We start from the raw sequence: 19,866 nt of genomic DNA on the forward strand, positions 1-19,866 counted from the left end.
CTCGGGGAAGATCAGTTTGGATTCCGTACAAATGTTGGAACACATGAGTCAATACTGACCCTACGACTTATCTTAGCAGAAAGATTAAGGAAAGGCAAACCTACGTTTCTGTAGACTTAGAGAAAGCTTTTGACAATGTTGAGTGGAATACTCTCTTTCAAATTCTGAAGGTGGTAGCGGTAAAATACAGGGAGCGAAAGGCTATTTACAGTTTGTACAGAAACCAGATGGCAGTTACAAGAGTCGAGGGGCATGAAAGGGACGCAGTGGTTGGGAAGGGAGTGACACAGGGTTGTAGCCTATCCCCGATGTTATTCAATCTGTATATTGAGCAAGCAGTAAAGGAAACAAAAGAAAAATTCAGAGTAGGTATGGAGAAGAAATAAAAACTGTGAGATTCGCCGATGACATTGTAATTCTGTCAGAGACATCGAAGGACCTGGAAGAGTAGTTGAAAGGAATGGACAGTGTCTTGAAAGGATGATACAAGATGAACATCACCAAAAGCAAAACAAGGATAATTGAATGTAGTCAAATTAAATAGGGTGTTGTTGTTGTCTTCAGTCCTGAGACTGGTTTGATGCAGCTCTCCAAGCTACTCTATCCTGTGCAAGCTGCTTCATCTCCCAGTACCTACTGCAACATACATCCTTCTGAATCTGCTTTGTGTACTCATCTCTCGGTCTCCCTCTACGATTTTTACCCTCCACGCTGCCCTCCAATACTAAATTGGTGATCCCTTGATGCCTCAGAAGATGTCCTACCAACCGATCCCTTCTTCTGGTCAAGTTGTGCCACAAACTTCTCTTCTCCCCAATCCTATTCAATACCTCCTCATTAGTTACGTGATCTATCCACCTTATCTTCAGTATTCTTCTGTAGCACCACATTTCGAAAGCTTCTATTCTCTTCTTGTCCAAACTATTTATCGTCCATGTTTCACTTCCATACATGGCTACACTCCAAACAAATACTTTCAGAAATGACTTCCTGATACATAAATCTATATTCGATGTTAACAAATTTCTCTTCTTCAGAAACGCTTTCCTTGCCATTGCCAGTCTACATTTTATATCCTCTCTACTTCGACCATCATCAGTTATTTTACTTCCTAAATAGCAAAACTCCTTTACTACTTTAAGTGTCTCATTTCCTAATCTAATTCCCTCAGCATCACCCGATTTAATTTGACTACATTCCATTATCGTAGTTTTGCTTTTGTTAATGTTCATCTTATATCCTCCTTCCAAGGCACTGTCCATTCCGTTCAACTGCTCTTCCAAGTCCTTTGCCGTCTCTGACAGAATTACAATGTCATCGGCGAACCTCAAAGTTTTTACTTCGTCTCCATGAATTTTAATTCCTACTCCAAATTTTTCTTTTGTTTCCTTTACTGCTTGCTCAATATACAGATTGAATAACATCGGGGAGAGGCTACAACCCTGTCTCACTCCTTTCCCAACCACTGCTTCCCTTTCATGCCCCTCGACTCTTATGACTGCCATCTGGTTTCTGTACAAACTGTAAATAGCCTTTCGCTCCCTGTATTTTACCGCTACCACCTTCAGAATTTGAAAGAGAGTATTCCACTCAACATTGTCAAAAGCTTTCTCTAAGTCTACAGAAACGTAGGTTTGCCTTTCCTTAATCTTTCTGCTAAGATAAGTCGTAGGGTCAGTATTGACTCATGTGTTCCAACATTTGTACGGAATCCAAACTGATCTTCCCCGAGGTCGGCTTCTACCAGTTTTTCCATTTATCTGTAAAGAATTCATGCTAGTATTTTTCAGCCATGACTTATTGAACTGATAGTTTGGTAATTTTCACATCTGTCAACAACTGCTTTCTTTGGGATTGGAATTATTATATTCTTCTTGAAGTCTGAGGGTATTTCGCCTGTCTCATACATCTTGCTCACCAGCTGGTAGAGTTTTGTCAGGACTGGTTCTCCCAAGGCCATCAGTAGTTCTAATGGCCGTTAGGATTGTGTGGTGATATGATGCTCCAAAATCAGTTGAAATTAAATAGTTCTTCATGTAGAAAGTGTAAAAAACGTGTAGTCAAAGGAATTCGGTGCATTAAGTGCAGCTTTTGGTTACATGAGAAGTGCGCAAACGTGTGTCTGAAATTTATAAATGACGATATTCAGTGGACGTGCCTCGACTGTACTAGTGACGAACATGCGCGACTAACATCCGCACTAAGCTCTAAGGACGAAATTATCCGTCTTCTTCAAAGTGACATTGATGCTCTGAAAGCAGAACTGACGTTACTAAAGCAAGAAAATATAGCATTGAAACGTGAAAAGTGTTGTGCATGTGAAAAAACTCAAGTATTGGATGGACCTACTTCGGCAAATACGCGGAGTGATACAACTGACAAAGAACGAAAAAATTCAGCCGCCATTACGAAAGAAAAAGAAACTAAAGATACTGACGTACCAAATAAATATAAGTGGACCAGCGTAACGTACAAAAAAGACAGAAAGAAGCATTATAATAAGACAGAAAGTGAATTTTTTATTATAGGTGACTCATTATTGAAAAACATAATCGTACCAAACTCCGAAATTGACGTTCGGCCTGGAATCAGGACGCATCAATTGCATACACACCTAAACAACGTCTTAAACTCAAGAGAGAACGCAGGAAATAAGCATAGCAGAAATCCAAAAGGTGTTTTTATCCATGTGGGAACAAATTCGCTTCGAACCAACAGTGAGGAAGAAATTGTAAACCACACAAGGAACCTCATCCGAACGGCCAGAAGACTGTACCCGAATTCCAGAATAATAATAAGTGGCATTGTGTACAGGAGATCGGTGAGTGACAGCTATGTGCAGCGAATAAACGGCGATATTAAAGAACAGTGCAATAAGCTAGGAGTCGTTTTTATTGATCCCAACAAATTTCTAAGTGCAAAGTGTCTTGCCAAAGATGGTCTACATCTGAACAGGTTGGGCTCAAAAATATTCAGTAAGATGTTCTTAGATACTTGCCAGATCATAAAAAATAAGGGAAACTTATAAGTAGTGATGGGGGTGAAAAAACGTGTGTAGCATTAAGAAAGAAAAAACCAAACCATTATCTGGCAAGAAATATGCTAAAGCCTGTAAGAAATAGTCAAAGTAGGTATGTTATCCACTGGAATATAAATGGCTTAAACACTGATGCTTCTAATAATAAAAGCTCCAAAATAGATGAATTGGAAATCATTCTGTCAGAATATGCAAATATTAAAGTTGTTTGTTTAAATGAACACTGGTTGACTGAGGAGACAATTAAAATTCTGAACAAAATAGGGAACTTCAGATTAGCAAGTAGCTTTTGTAGAAGAAACAAGTTACGTGGAGGCTCATGTATACTTCTACACAATGACATAAATTATGAGACCAGAAACTGTTTTAATTATTTAAATGAAGAATGTGTGTTCGAGAGCTGTTGTGTAGAAATAGTGGACTCGCTAGCAAATGTTATAATAATCTCAATATACAGAATTCCAGGGACATCAACAACAGAACTATTCTTATCTAAGCTTCAAATTATGCTAGAAGACCTTTGTAGAGAAACAAAGAAAAAAGTTGTAATAGCTGCTGATTTTAATATTGATATCACATGTAATAGTAGCCAAGCTTCAAGGTTCACTGACTTAGTTAAGAAATATGGTTTCAAATTGAATTTCTTTGAATCTACCAGGGACAATGGGCAATCAGCAACATGCATTGACAATGTTCTAACTAATTATGTATATGAAGATGTGTATAAATTTTGTGTAGATCTAGGTATTTCAGATCATTATGTATTGTTTATTGAGCTGCCACAGACAGACACAAACATTTCACATACAAGAACCCATATGAGCAGGAACTTTAGCAAAGAAAACTTGCTAACATTTAGTGAGAAGCTAAGAGATAAAACATGGCCTTTTGATTATGGTAACTCAAGTGATAAAAACTTTGAGAAATTCCTAAATAGTTTTCTTGCAGACTTTAATGAAACATTTCCACCTAGACTCTGCAGCAATAAGATAACAAATACAGTAAAGTGGATTACCCAGGGCATAAAAATTTCCAGTGTAAGGAAAAGGCAACTGCACAGAGAACTAAAATATAATAAAGATATAAATTTCATTAAATATGTTAGACTCTATAAAACCATATTTAAAAGAGTTGTCAAGGCAGCAAAACAACTGGCAAACAACAGGTTAATTTTAAATCATAAAAATAAGACAAAGGCTGTGTGGTCAGTCATTAAATCTGAGTTAGGTGTTAAAGCCTGTTACCAAGAAATTCCAAAAATTGACATTGAAGGAAAAACTGTTGTAAATCCAACTCAAATACCAGAGTACTTTAATGAATTCTTTATAAATGTAGCAAAATCTGATGTAGATGTAGCAGATTATCACAACAAAGTAAATCCCTTTGGCCTAGGCAAAAACTCTGAAAACTTTACAAAATTCTCAAAAGTTTCTTTTGAGGATGTAGAAAATGCTATTTTAACATTAAGAAACAAAAAATCTGCAGGTTGGGATAGAATACCCACCAAAGTTATTAAAGTGGTACACAATAGAATTGCAAACCCACTAGCTCAGATAATAAATCAATGTTTTGAAGAGGGCTGTTTCCCAGAGGTACTGAAATATGCTGAAGTCAAACCACTCTTCAAGAAGGGATCAAGAGAGATCATGGGAAATTATCGTCCTATCTCAATTCTCCCAGTCCTATCTAAAATATTTGAAAAACTTGCTGTTGCTCAAATCCAAAACTTCATTGCAAAATATTCTGTTATTCTAAACAATCAATTTGGTTTTCAGCAAGGGAAAAACACCGTAGATGCAGTTAACAGTTTCATTGAGAAAATAAGTACGTCATTAGACAAGAGAAATAAGGTGGCAGGAATTTTCTGCGACCTCACAAAGGCATTCGATTCCGTAAACCACGCATTGCTTGTTTACAAACTTGAAAAGTATGGCATTGGCGGCAGTGCCCTACAATGGCTTAAATCCTACTTATCCAACAGAAAGCAAAGAGTTAGCATTTCTTCAAATGGCGCATATTATTTTTCTGACTGGAAAAAAATTACTCAGGGTGTTCCACAAGGCTCCATATTAGGCCCAGTCCTATTTCTCTTTTATGTTAATGACTTACCATTAAATATCAGCTCCCCATCAGTTCTGTTCGCAGATGATACTTCTGTCTTAGTTGAAGATCAGGATTCAGAAAAAATTCTCAAATCTGTGATCAGTACCCTCAGTACCTTAGAAACTTGGTTTCAGCTAAATGGGCTGAATCTAAACATATCTAAGACTCACGTGATGCAGTTCAAAACCAAACAGTCAAAATGTGAGCAAATTAAGATTGTACACAACAACCAAGTTATAGAAGAAGTTGACTCAGTCAAATTCTTAGGTCTAAAAGTAGATGAAAATTTGAGGTGGCAGGCACACATTGAATACCTTGCAAACAAATTGAGCAGCTTTGCATTTGCAATGCAAATATTATCAACTGCAACAGACATTGACACGCGGAAAGTAGCATATACAAGCTACTTTGAATCCATTATTAGGTATGGTATTGTTTTTTGGGGTAACTCGACAAACATAGTGCGGATACTAAAAATACAGAAAAAAATCATACGAAATATGTGCACTGCCAATCACAAAGAACCATGTCGACCATTATTTAGGAAACTCAAAATATTAACTCTGCCATCCTTATACATATATGAGATTATTATATTTTTGTACTCCAGACGCGACTTATTTGAGGGAAACCATTTTGTCCATTCACATGATACCAGAAACAAAGAAAATTTTATGCTCCCCACCCACCGCCTCAGACTGTTTGCCCAGGGACCTCAATACATGGGAATGAAAATTTTTAATAAATTAAAAGGGAACAAGTTGATGCAGATGAATTTAGGTTCACTTAAAAGAAAGCTATATGAGGTACTGACAATGAAGTGTTATTACTCAGTGGATGAATTCATGCAGGACAATCTGGAAATTTGAGCTGGGTACAATGTGTTACATGTTCCAAGAAATATCCTTATAGTGTTGTTATTTATTATAGTGCTATCATTAATTAATGTAAAAATCATTGTAATTGTTTTATAAATTTTTGACATGTCTCCTGTACGCAAACCAAATGGATTGCAAATGTACGTCATGAGATGAATAAAACACAATTCACAATGGAATGTTGTCTACTCCGGGGGCCTTGTTTCGACTCAGGTCTTTCAGTGCTCTGTCAAACTCTTCACGCAGTATCGTATCTCCCATTTCGTCTTCATCTACATCCTCTTCCACTTCCATAATACTGTCCCCAAGTACATCGCCCTTGTATAAACCTTCTATATACTCCTTCCACCTTTCTGCCTTCCCTTCCTTGCTTAAAACTGGGCTGCCATCTGAGCTCTTGATATTCATACACATGGTTCTCTTCTCTCCAAAGGTCTCTTTAATTTTCCTGTAGGCAGTATCTATCTTACCCCTAGTGAGATAAGCTTCTACATCCTTACATTTGTCCTCTAGCCATCCCTGTTTAGCCATTTTGCACTTCCTGTCGATCTCATTTTTGAGACGTTTGTATTCCTTTTTGCCTGTTTCATTTACTGCATTTTTATATTTTCGCCTTTCATCAATTAAATTCAATATTTCTTCTGTTACCCAAGGATTTCTAGCAGCCCTCGTCTTTGTACCTACTTTATCCTCTGCTGCCTTCACTACTTCATCCCTCAGAGCTACCCATTCTTCTTCTACTGTATTTCTTTCCCCTATTCCTGTCAGTTGTTCCCTTATACTCTCCCTGAAACTCTGTACAACCTCTGGTTCTTTCAGTTTATCCAGGTCCCATCTCCTTAATTTCCCACATTTTTGCAGTTTCTTCAGTTTTAATCTACAGGTCATAACCAATAGATTGTGGTCAGAGTACACATCTGCCCCTGGAAATGTCTTACAATTTAAGACCTGGTTCCTAAATCTCTGTCTTACCATTATATAATCTATCTGATACCTTTTAGTATCTCCAGGGTTCTTCCACGTATACAACCTTCTTTCATGATTCTTGAACCAAGTGTTAGCTATGATTAAGTTGTGCTCTGTGCAAAATTCTACTAGGCGGCTTCCTCTTTCATTTCTTAGCCCCAATCCATATTCACCTACTATGTTTCCTTCTCTCCCTTTTCCTACACTCGAATTCCAGTCACCCATTACTATTAAATTTTCATCTCCCTTCACTATCTGAATAATTTCTTTTATTTCATCATACATTTCTTCAATTTCTTCATCATCTGCAGAGCTAGTTGGCATATAAACTTTTACTACTGTAGTAGGTGTGGGCTTCGTATCTATCTTGGCCACAATAATGCGTTCACTATGCTGTTTGTAGTAGCTTACCCGCATTCCTATTTTCCTATTCATTATTAAACCTACTCCTGCATTACCCCTATTTGATTTTGTACTTATAACCCTGTAGTCACCTGACCAGAAGTCTTGTTCCTCCTGCCACCGAACTTCACTAATTCCCACTATATCTAACGTTAACCTATCCATTTCCCTTTTTAAATTTTCTAATCTACCTGCCCGATTAAGGGATCTGACGTTCCACGCTCCGATCCGTAGAACGCCAGTTTTCTTTCTCCTGATAACGACATCCTCCTGAGTAGTCCCCGCCCGGAGATCCGAATGGGGGACTATTTTACCTCCGGAATATTTTACCCAAGAGGATGCCATTATCATTTAATCATACAGTAAAGCTGCATGTCCTCGGGAAAAATTACGGCTGTAGTTTCCCCTTGCTTTCAGCCGTTCACAGTACCAGCACAGCAAGGCCATTTTGGTTAATGTTGCAAGGCCAGATCAGTCAATCATCCAGACTGTTGCCCCTGCAATTACTGAAAAGGCTGCTGCCCCTCTTCAGGAACCACACGTTTGTCTGGCCTCTCAACAGATACCCCTCCGTTGTGGTTGCACCTACGGTACGGCCATCTGTATCGCTGAGGCACGCAAGCCTCCCCACCAACGGCAAGATCCATGGTTCATGGGGGGAGGAAATAGGGTGACGCCAAGGTAATTAGATTAGGAAATGAGACACTTAAATTAGTAGATGAATTTTGTTATTTGGGGACAAATTAACCGATGATGGTCGAAGTAGAGAGGATATAAACTGTAGACTAGCAATGGCAAGAAAAGTGTTTCTGAAGAAGAGAAATTTGTTAAAATCGAGTATAGATTTAAGAGTCAGGAAGTCTTTTCTGAAAGTATTTGTATGGAGTGTAGCCGTGTATGGAAGTGAAACATGGACAATAAATAGTTTGGACAAGAAGAGAATAGAAGCACAACTTGACTAGAAGAAGGGATCAATTGGTAGGACATGTTCTGAGTCATAAAGGGGCCACCAATTTAGTACTGGAGGGCAGCGTGGGCAGTAAAAATCATGGAGGGAGACCAAGAGATGAACACACTAGGCAGATTGAGAAGGATGTAGGTTGCAGTAGGTACTGGGATATAAAGAAGCTTGTACAGGATAGAGTAGTGCCGAGAGCTGCATCAAACCAGTCACTGGACTGAAGACCACAACAACAACAGGCCTTGTACATGTTTTATGACTGCACTACACTTTGTTCTATGTAATGGAAGTTTCCTGGCAACATCACTGTTCGAATTTACTCATGCACAACTCATTTAAGTGACCACATGATGTGATAGAACAATGACAAAAATTCAAGGGAACCCTCAGCATGATTTAAGTCTAATGATTTTTTCATGGTTTTGAGAGGTATTTTTGTTTAGGGTGCTGCAGCTGTCTTATGTTTTATTCATTTTATTATTTTGCTCCTTTACTTATATGTCAGCTTAAGGTGCTAACAAAGTACTATGACAATTTTATATTGGAAGATGCTCTTGTGTCATTGCCAAAAATTCTTTCATCCATTTTGCAATTTACTAGCTATTTAGCATGACATTTCTGGGCATACTGTGCCTTTACTTTATCCATTTTTAGCACTAAAACAGTATCCAGTGATGTAAAAAACACTGCATTAACACTGGCACGATAGGTACATACAACAAATGTACCAGCAGATTTATTGCTTCTACGATGCATAACAATACAGGAACGAAGACACAATATTTTGTATTATCAATGTTTAGGTGACATAAGTTCAAGAGCTAGTAGATGTCAATAAATTAAATAGTGCTATTTCCGTATGCTGAATAGATCAAGTGGTTTTCAAAAGTAATTTTACTGTAAAACCACCCTAACATGTATAAGATCTAACACAAGTCTCACTAGCCACTAGACAGGTACTCAAAACCGCCTGATTTAGTGGGAAAACCATTAATTTGGCAGCACTGGCACAGTGATAGCACACAAACGCAAGTTCAAAAATAGCACAGAACTGAGGAATATGAGTATCCATTCTACAATATGCGCAGGAAAGAGGAAAAAACAATCTATAACAAGTCAAGCACGACTATCTGATTCCTACAAACTCCGAAACGTATATCAATTAAAAAGGCTAATAAGCAAATGACTTTCCACAATTGACTAAAAACTGAAATGATGTGTTTTCAAAACAACCATCTTAGGTTTGACGACCATTAGCTATAAAATTGGGAGAAATAATGGAATAATCGGGAGGCGAAAAAGCCGAAAATCTGGAGTCTCCCGCTTAAATCGGGAGAGTTGGCAGGTATTTACTATCAGGGGGAGAACAGTGATTGTCAATAGATGGGTATATCTAATATTAGAAAGCACGTGCAGTGAAAAAGGGATAAATGAAATCAACCCCCTCATTTAAAGAGGAAGCAAGATAGCAGAAACACGAGGAAAGCAGGGTGGTGAGGCATACCATCTGTATCCTCCCTCTTCACTGAAAAACCAGTAGCAAATTTATGTAATGAAAGCCAAAAATTTACATTAGAAAAGGTTAGCTTACACCAAGCTGTGCGAGTGTGTGTCGAAAATGCGAAAGTCTGTCAGTCATTTTTGAGCACCACTCTATTGGCAAGGTTTCTCAGCTTGCTCAATATTCCTTTTCTCCTCCCTTACGTTTAACACATTACTGGAATGCCCTTTTAATGGCCTAATGCAGCACCAAAATGGCAGGGTAAAAAAAACAACAGTCATTGGAAATCAAATCCAGTTAAGATCAGAGAGATGCTGTGCAGCCTATAAGTCTCTACGCATCGCTTAACAGTCCTAGCACTTCAAGGACTGATGAAAAAGATGAATGTCCGCTTCTTCTTGACTGCTGCGACTGCCTTGGAGTGCTTAGCTCCTCGCATATGGCCGATTACGGACATCTTCCCCATTTGCTGAGAATGAAAGACTTGCTGCATACTGTGTAACACGCCTGGAATTCTGACGTCTTGTGGGCCTTGATGCCCTCAAACCTCTGGACGCTCAGCCATGAATTTCACCTTACTTGGTTTCACCATGATATAATACTAGAACACTGCGAGTTGTCACATGACTGAGGACAGAAAGTTGTTTGTTGACAAAACTCACGCACCAGTCTAAACCTGGTGCAACTTCAAAGGCAAGAGGCAACACAAGAAAGAGATCTTCCTAACAAGCCATGGATATCTCTGGCAGATTCTTTGAAATCTGCGGCCCCTAACTGTGTGTGTGTGGGGTTGGGTTGGGTTGTTTGGAGGAAGAGACCAAACACCGAGGTCATCGGATTAGGGAAGGATGGGAAAGGAAGTCGGACGTGTCAGCATTTAATTTTTTCTTCTTTCTAGTACTCAAAACAAATGGCATGCTTGGAACTAGAGTACCATAAGACTGTTTAACCAACAGTCCTGTAGTCTCCGAAATACTCCATGTCTTCCAAATCAGAATGTTAGCATCAGGAAAAGCTTCAAGGCCACCATAATCTGCTTGATTGCCCCACACAACAGCAAGTGTGAGCCACTACCTCCAAACACTGCCTGTACATCACAGGTAAAATTCAGATGTAGTCAACGAAATACCTTCGGACCTCCAATCAACTGCTGTTTATTAAATTGACCTGCAAGGTCAATATCAATAGCCTTCAAACTGCGATAGACAGGTACACTGCGCCGCCAGCGACGACACCATGCACGTCGCTGAAGGGGAACCAGCCCGGCTTTTGTCTGGAGGGATTTAGGGAAATCACAGAAAACCTAAAAGAGGATGGCCGGATGCAGGATTGAACAATTGTCTTTCCGAATGAGAGTCCAGTGTGCTAACCACTGTGCCATCTTGCTCAGTGTGTGTGTGTGTGTGTGTGTGTGTGTGTGTGTGTAAGCACAACCTTGAGACTGTACCCACAGAATGCGAGAATAAAATATTCAGTGTCCCTCATACCTCATAAATGCTCTGTGTTATCGAAATGAGATTTTGACAAATAATAGCACATAAATATTTGAATATTTTTCTACATGATAAGCATGTGGAATCTATCGTGTTGTAGGAGTAACTGTAAACTTATGGTAATAGAATGACGTAATTTTTTTTTTAAGTCTTTGATAGCTGCAGAAATGAGAATCTGTGTGACTTTGCAACAAAATCAGTTAAGAAATTACATATTTGTTTTTGTGCCGATTTTTCATAAACCTTTGACTTGAACAGGCCAAATTTTCTATTGTTTCAGGATTCTGTCATAACTGCAAGTGCATTAGGCTGTTAGTGAGGTTATACTGTGCAAACTCCACTTTGTGTTGCCAAAGAAAGTAAATGTTAACAAGGAAACAAGAGAAATGTAGCTGTTACTGAAATTTGACACTTCTGAGAGAGAAGTTTTCAAGAGGCAGCAAGTTTTAGTTGCTACAACTATAATGAAGGAGCTGGGCCAATGACCATATCAAAAACATGCAACAGTACCATGAAATACCCTGTTTGTTAAAACTGACACATGAATATTACACAATTAAAAAAGGGGGGGGGGGGGCATATAAAGAAATGGTTGAAAAATTTCTAGACAATATTGCAACCATGGACCACAGTGTTGTTATAAACACTAAGCTACAAAATTTTAAATGAACTGTCAGAAACAAATTCTTTGTTTGCATGATCATATTGTCTGTAGCTGCTTTGTAATAACTGAAGATATATTAAATCCACCTTTACAGCTATGGTAAAGAAAACAAAGCTGCCAAATGAGGAAATATCTGAAAAATTTGCAAGCAGATGGCGTTAACTGGAGTGAGCAAAAATCACAAATACTGACATCAACATCTTTTGTAACAAACTGTATTTAGATGGAGGAAGCAAGTCAAATGGTATGTGTGTTTCATTAAGACCACTAATGTTACATTATTTCAACAAGAAAGAAATCTGGTGACAAAAATATGCATTTCCTTGGAGTCGCAAGACAGATTAAAATACCTTCACTGATTTTAGAAATAACCTCAGAAAAAAGTAGGCCTCTTGAAATAAGCGTATAAGGTGGGGAAGAGAAGTGTAAACCAACACTATACGTGACTGCCAATAAAATGTTGGTTCTACTATGTTCACTATTGTCAGATAACACCCACTGTATTATGTCTTATTTTTCAGTATTGTATGATTTTTCTTTTGAGACATATATCAGTACACTATGTACAAACTGCCAGCAACTGCCACAATTTTATTCTTCTTATTTTCCATACTTTCTAATATATAAGCTATTTTCGAAGTGCTGAAACATACCAGAACACACAAAATGTCTATAAAACACAACACTATACAACATACTTGTGGTAAGACAGTTGCAATTCGTGAAATTCTTTGCCCACAGTATCTGGCATGCCGAGGAGTACCGCAGTCTCAGGCCCATGAATAAACCACAAAAATCTGCAGCATTACACCACATATAAAGAGAGCTGGCCTGCGGGCAGATCTGTGAGACTAGATCCGATGGGCAATGGTGGGAAACAAGGGGCTTCAAATCGGCAGGCCTGATCTGTTAAATACCTGCAGAAATGGCCTGAGGTTTTGGCTCATTGGAAAAATCCACTTGTATGGCCAGCTATTTAAGAGTCACAGACAGTATGTTGATGATATGAGACCACAGTGATCAATCCATGTCAAAGATAACTTATGTGAATACTCTGAGAATCAAGAATAATGAGGATAGATAGCAACTCACTGTAAAAATGATCTCTGAGCCACATACAGACACTCATAAAAGGCAATCACACTCTCAAAACTAAATTTTCGGCTGGTGTCAGCACTGACTGCAAACTGGGAAGGGTGATAGGAAGGGGAGAAGCAGTAGGATTGAGGGAGTAGGTAAGTGACGCATGTACTCAGCTGTGCCCAGCCAGCAACGATGCACGACATCTCAGTAAAGAAACCATTTCATTTACTGAGACAAAAACGAAAATTTTCCAGTTTTTTTCTAATTTCTCTGATATTTCCCAGACACTTTCAAAATTCCCTGATTTCCAGAACTTGTGCAACCCTGGATATTACTTTGTTCATTTCCAGCTCCTCAATTTACCTTTTCTCACAAAGTTTTACACTCTCCACCCCAAACTAAGTAAGTGCATGAACATTTCCCACAAATCAGCAGCAAAGAAAGGAGTGCCTGTTGTTAAGGTGAGGCCTGCACAGTTACTGAAAACTGGCACACCTTTACGAGTAAATATAGCTTAATAATAGCTATAGTTATAGGACCATGAAATGGTGCATCATATTAGGTATTTATAGGTGGTTCCATTTTGCATTGATTTTGGCAGCAGCAGTCTTCTCTAGCTTATAACTGGTTTGTTTTGTTTATAAGCTAACCTTCCAGTTTGTAACTTCTCTATTAATATTTCCCATTTGGCGGCATGGATACAACGTCATTAACAAAGAAGATTTCCAATTGTGTAGTTTCTGTGACAGAATTTTAGGCCTGCAATGTCTGCACCATGGCTCATCCTGAAGACCAAAGAAAGAAGCAAGGGGTTGGCTGTTGCTGACTTTTTGGCTTTGTTTTACGTAGGCTGGTGTACCTCTATGGCTAAGGTGAGAGCACAAATCTGAAATTGTTTCTGTGAAAAGTGTGAAATTGCACCACACTTTGAAGTCTGTGTTAATCTTAGGGCTTCCTGCAACTCACTGTATAAATAATTTCAATGGCTGAAGGAAAGCAAGGGCATACCATACCCAACATGACCCTACCTGACAGAGCATAGCAATATTTAAGCCAACATTCAGTGTTGATAACAACTTTACTTTTTGTAGATGTGTACATTCAAACTGTTCTATTGTTCTACAAGTAATCAATAACCAGTAATTATTGCAGCAGCAGCAGCAACACCAGCACCAAGAGCGACTATTCCTGCTTCAACTATAAAATGCGAGGAATATCTAGAAATATGGTACCAATTTCAATCACTGACAGCAACAATACTATCAGTAGCTCCATAACCAGCTCCACCAGCATATAAGCTTTTCCAAAAATCAAAGGAGGTCTTTGACTCATACATGTCACCCCTTCATGAGCTTTAAGATGCATTAAAATACACGCAATTTGGCTTCAAGTAGATCACTTATCCTGCCATGGATGAGGCTAAAACTACTCTTAAGTGTTGAGAAAAATGCCATCCACTAACCCAATCTCATAGCCTTTTGGTGAAATCAATGATTTTCTGCTCATATTACAATAGGAAGAGCCACATCCCTGCAGCTTCACTACAATTCTATTAGCTGTAGCAGCAGCTGTGACAACCAGACACGGTCACCAACTTGTACAGACATATAATTTTATGTTCTTAGTTTCTGAGTGTTAACACGGATTCTCTCACATGTGTCTTCCAATAATTAAGAATTGAAACTAGAGGTTGGGTTTGGGTTAGAAAACACACTGAAAAGAAGGAGGACAAGTTTGGATTGGGCAAGAATAGGAAAGACATCAATTGCATTTTAACCATGAGAACCAACTTAGCATTTGCCCCAAATGATTCAGGAAAACAAAAAACTAAAATATGGATGGCTGGTAAAGTTTCAAATCCTGTTCTTCCCAAATTGAAGTACAGTATTCTTACTCATTACATCACTACGATTTGTGCTGTAACTATAAGATTCCCTGGTAGTGAAAGTCCTAGCAATTGCACAAACATTCAAAATATTAGAAATTCCAGTAGATTTTAGAAACAGCTGCTGTGTAGTGGGTACTGCAGTGCTAGTATTATCGATATCAGCACTGCATAAAAGTATACACCAATGTTACTCACCACTGACTTCGGCAATGTTTTCAATGTCAAAATGTTCCATACTCTCTTACAGATGCTACTGGTACATCCTAGAATCTTCATTAGGTTGTTTTTGGATGTGTGTGAGGATTTACTGATCTTGCAGCTACAGCGACCAGTAGTTCTGTACACTGTAGTATGTGAGTGTTTCCCGCTGGTGTCGTGCCGCGAGTTTCGATTTCTCGTTGTCAAATTAGTGCCATGCCAGCCACCAGGTGTGCTGTGTTTTGTCTACAAACTTCATGCCGTTTACTCTTAGTTTACAGCAATTTATATGTTTATGTTTACTTTATACTGAGTTCAGAGATTGCACATAGACCTTATTAACAAGTCAACAAGAGACTTATTCGTTCTCTTACGAGTTTGTCTTGGCATACACTGTGTCTAAATTACATTCTGTAGTATTTGACCTACAAACGAATACATTCATTGTCATCCGAGTGAAGGAGATATCATTTGTGCGTTATTTATTTTTTATATAAACAGGCAGGCTAATGGTTGGATGGGCCAGACCTAGCCCTGAGGTCAAATTGGTGGCGCTGGTGTGATTTATGCCTGCCTGACGCACAAATTAGAGAAAGTACTATCGCAGAATGATGGAAAATCCTGCAACGACCGACACTGCTGTGTCCACACTTCCTGTAAATTACTGCCTTTCTGGCCTTACAACCCTCCACTCTGGTTTGCCCAGATCAAATTAAGTTTCTTCTATTCAGGAATAACTGCTGATGCCACCAGGTTCGCATTGATTGTGAGCCAACTTTACTATTAGTATACTGCTGATGTGCAAGATGTGATGACTTTACCACCAGAGAGTGGTTCATATGACCATCTCAAAGCAGAGCTAATTTTTCACGTATCTTCTTCACAAAAATAATGCCTCCACCATGTCCTGATGCACATCAGGGATTGTGAACCATCCCAGTACTTGCGGCATTTGTGAAGCAAGGTTGACACTGGTATTGTACTGCACATCCTGCTGAGAACCACCTGGAGTTGTCAGTTGCCACCTGCCATTAAATTAGTCATTGTATCACAATTGAACATGCCTTCAGATGCAGTGGCCTAGCTAGCGGTCAAGGTGTAAGACACGATATAACCCACACTTATCAATGTAACAACTGCACCCATTACATTGATATGCATGGATATCTGCCACGCTATTGCGCGCTGACGATGCTCTGATGGCAAAAATGGACGTACTGACACAGTAGATCGGGCGGTTGTTATCTTGCTGTGATGCTTATGGCTGATCCAGATTCCAGAAGTGCTCACGCAGCAGAATGTCCACTGCTTTGATGACACCTGGGACAGTAACACAGCAGAAGTATGTTGGTACCACAGCAGATTTGGTGATCAAGCACATCGCTGTACACACTCTTGTATGTATCCAAATGCCAGCAGCAGTCAGATGTAGATGCTTCGTCTGATTGCTGGTCTGAGTCACTGTGTGCGTGTGTAAGTGATCAACATAAAGGACAGAAATACCTGCTCAACAATGTTTCCAATCTGTGTATCTTCCTACGAACAATGATACGCTGGTGCAGGCCAAGAACATCATTCTGTCTAGCTGCTGCAATTCTTCTACTGCAACATACAGAACACTGCCAATTTGAGCAGATTCTACGACTGTACTGGGCTTTTGTGAGGGACTTCATGATCAGGATGTCGCAGAGTTGATGACAGAAGCAGACTTCCTGGCATACTACAACCTTATGCCTGATATACCAATACAAGCCTGGTCATCCAAACCACCGTAATGATACCTGCGGGATTCCAGCACCTTGCAACCACCCAATCCGCCAAGCTGATTGAAGCTGCAGACAGTGAGTACACAACTTTACCTTGAGATTTTCTGGCACTCATGAGATCACCAGATATGACTAAAGATGTGAAACATAAAATCAGGTACTATATAAAGACCACTGCAAGTTGCCCGATATCTTGTAGGCCATGATAGTTAGCCCCAAATCGCCTAGCAATTGCAAAGGCAGAATTCAACAGCATGATTCGAGAGAGTATCATGCAACCGTCCAGTAGTCCTTGGTCTTTACCACTGTTATCTGGTGCCAAAAAAGTGTGGTGCATGGTGACTTTGTGGAAATATAAAGCTGCAGTGGCAGATCACTATCCAGTGCTACAACTCTGTGATTACCCCATGCACTGAGTCTGCCAGCTTGCACAACATGCTGGACTGCACCAAAGCTTACATGCAGATACTTGTCGCCAAGGAAGACGGCCATAATTACACCATTCAGCCTGTCTGAAAGCAAGTTCATGACATTTGGCCTCAGGAACGACACATAGATATGACAGAGATTTGTCGATTTAGAGATGCAGGACCTGCCATTATGATTTGCTTACCTTGAGGACATATCTGTATTCTTGGGCTCACCAGAACATTGCCAGCTTTGCGTATAAGGTTTCAAACAGCTGACAAATACAGTGTTGTTATCAACACAGCAAAGTGTATTTTTGGACAGCGACAAATCAATTTTCTTGGCAACCACATTATTCCTTCAGGTTCCATACTGCTACATGAAAAAGTGGAAGCCATTCTGAAGATCACTTGGCCTTCCACAGCTAAGGAGGTGTGATGATTTCTAGGAATGCTAAATGTTTTTCATTGGTATCTACCAGTGGCACCAGAAATTCAAGAACCATTAATGGCTGTGCTCACAGGTCTGAAACGCAAAGGGAACACAGCAATAACTTCAACAGATCACATAACTGCTGCATTCAAACACACAAAAGAAACGATAGTGAACACTGCATTGTTGGTGCAGCACCCTGAGCCAAGCATGCTGTTAGTGTTGCTGGTAGATGCGAGCCAGACAGCTGTTGGCACTGTTTTACAGCAACAGGATGTCACATGGCAACCTCTAGTCTTTTTCTTGTGAAACTGTCAACATCTCAACAGACATGGAGTGCATACGCCCACCAACTGTTTGTGATACACAAGACCGTCAAGTACTTCTTACCTAAGATGAAGCCCATTAGTTTAAATCTTCAATGACCATAACCCACTCATGTTTGTATTTTGACAGTACAATTTCAACTGTTCGCCACAGCAGCATAACCAGATCATGTTTATCGCACAGTTCAGCACAGACATCCAACACATATCTGGGATAAAGAATGTGGTAGCAGACTGTCTCTCCCAAGTCAGTAGAATCTCCACTACTGACTATGCAGACCTCGCAGAAGCACAACGTACCGACCAGGAATTGCAAGAGCTGTTACATGAAACAACTTCATTGTTAGACTTGTGATTAATCAATGTTCCCTGGACTGGGATCCAGTTAAATTGTGATGGGTTATCAGAAAAATCTCAGTCGTTTTTACCAGCAAGATTTTGGAAAAATACTTTTAAATCTTTACACAACTTTTATCACCCCAGTGCAAGATCTACATTACGCCTCAGCGCATATCGCTTTGTGTGGCTAGGAATGAAGAAAGACTGCCAAGAGTTAGCACGATGTTGCACATAATGTCAGCAATGCAGGGTCAGCCAGCATGTATGTGCGCCAATCAGCAACTTCCCCAACACTACCACTCAAGTACATGTGGGCATTGTGGAACCACTACTGCCTTTGAACTGTTAATGGTACCTGCTGACAATGACTGACCAATTCACCTGTTGGCCAGTAGCTGCACCTGTGGACAACATTTCTGTGAAAACTTTGGCAGATGGCTCGCTGTTAAACTGGGTATCACGTTTTGGCTGTCCTCTGTATATTATGACAGAACTATTTGCCAAGCTGACTGCATTCTTTGGCAGGACCCATCACAAAACAACCAGCTATTACCCTGCAAACAATGGAATGATAGTGTTAGCACCGAACACTAAAAGCAGCTCTGATGTGCCACGCTGCCAGGAGGTCAGAAGCTTTACCAATGGTTCTACTTGGCCTACAGAATTCATGCAAACCTGATCTGGATGGTTCCCTTGCAGATCTGGTGTATGGAGAGTCACTACGAGTGCCTGGCAGATTTGTAAATGTGGCCTGTAATCCACAGAGACTTTGGTACATGCACACACATAATGTTGCTTTCTGATGGTGCCAAACCAGACCTACAACCACCAAACACCGGGCTGCACCATGTCATCACGAGGGGAGATCACACCCTGTATGTTCTGCTAGCTGTAAATGCACTACCATTACAATAGTCAAGGTCAAGCTGGCTTTAATCTTCAATGAGCTACCCAAAACGAGACTCAACGGACAATGACTCGCCTAGCACCTGGTCCAGCACCAGCAGCACCACCAGCCACGACTTTAACTCCAGGGGACAAGCGCACTATGAGATCTGGTCGACGCGTCCACTTCCCGGTCTGCTTCCTTGTCAGCACTCTGCTTCTGCCGAGGGGGTTGTTGTTGCTACTGCGGCCAGCAGTTCTGTGCATTAGTGTTTCATGTCCATGTTGTGCTGCGTGTTTGATTTTGCACTGTAAAATTAGTCCCGTGCCAGCTGCCAGGAGGGCCATGTTTTGTCTATAAACTCTGTGCCGTTTACTCTTAGTTTATAGCAATTTATATGTTCATGTTTACTCTATGTTGAGTTCTGTGATTGTGCACAACTCTTAGGAATGAGTCAACGAGAGTCTTATTCGTTCTCTCAAGGGTTTGTCTTGGTGTACACTACGTCTAAATGATGTTCTGTATTACTTGACCT

General features: G+C 39.9%; 1 protein-coding gene across 2 annotated transcripts in view; it reads right to left on the minus strand.

The window, feature by feature from the left end:
• The window catches only part of LOC126284124 (lanC-like protein 3), a 92,496-nt gene that overhangs the window by 60,125 nt on the left and 12,505 nt on the right, over window positions 1–19,866 (minus strand). Inside the window, exon 1 of one of the 2 annotated variants that reach the window (XM_049982831.1) lies at window positions 15,172–15,330. The exons of the other annotated variant lie outside the window; for it this stretch is intronic. Within the exon in view, the coding sequence (XP_049838788.1) occupies window positions 15,172–15,211 (40 nt within the window). The 5' untranslated portion in view covers window positions 15,212–15,330. Of the gene's footprint in view, window positions 1–15,171; window positions 15,331–19,866 lie in introns of those variants that run through there. 2 annotated transcript variants of the gene reach the window in all.

This window comes from Schistocerca gregaria, chromosome 8, assembly GCF_023897955.1.
Source record: "Schistocerca gregaria isolate iqSchGreg1 chromosome 8, iqSchGreg1.2, whole genome shotgun sequence".
Classification (NCBI taxonomy): domain Eukaryota; kingdom Metazoa; phylum Arthropoda; class Insecta; order Orthoptera; family Acrididae; genus Schistocerca; species Schistocerca gregaria.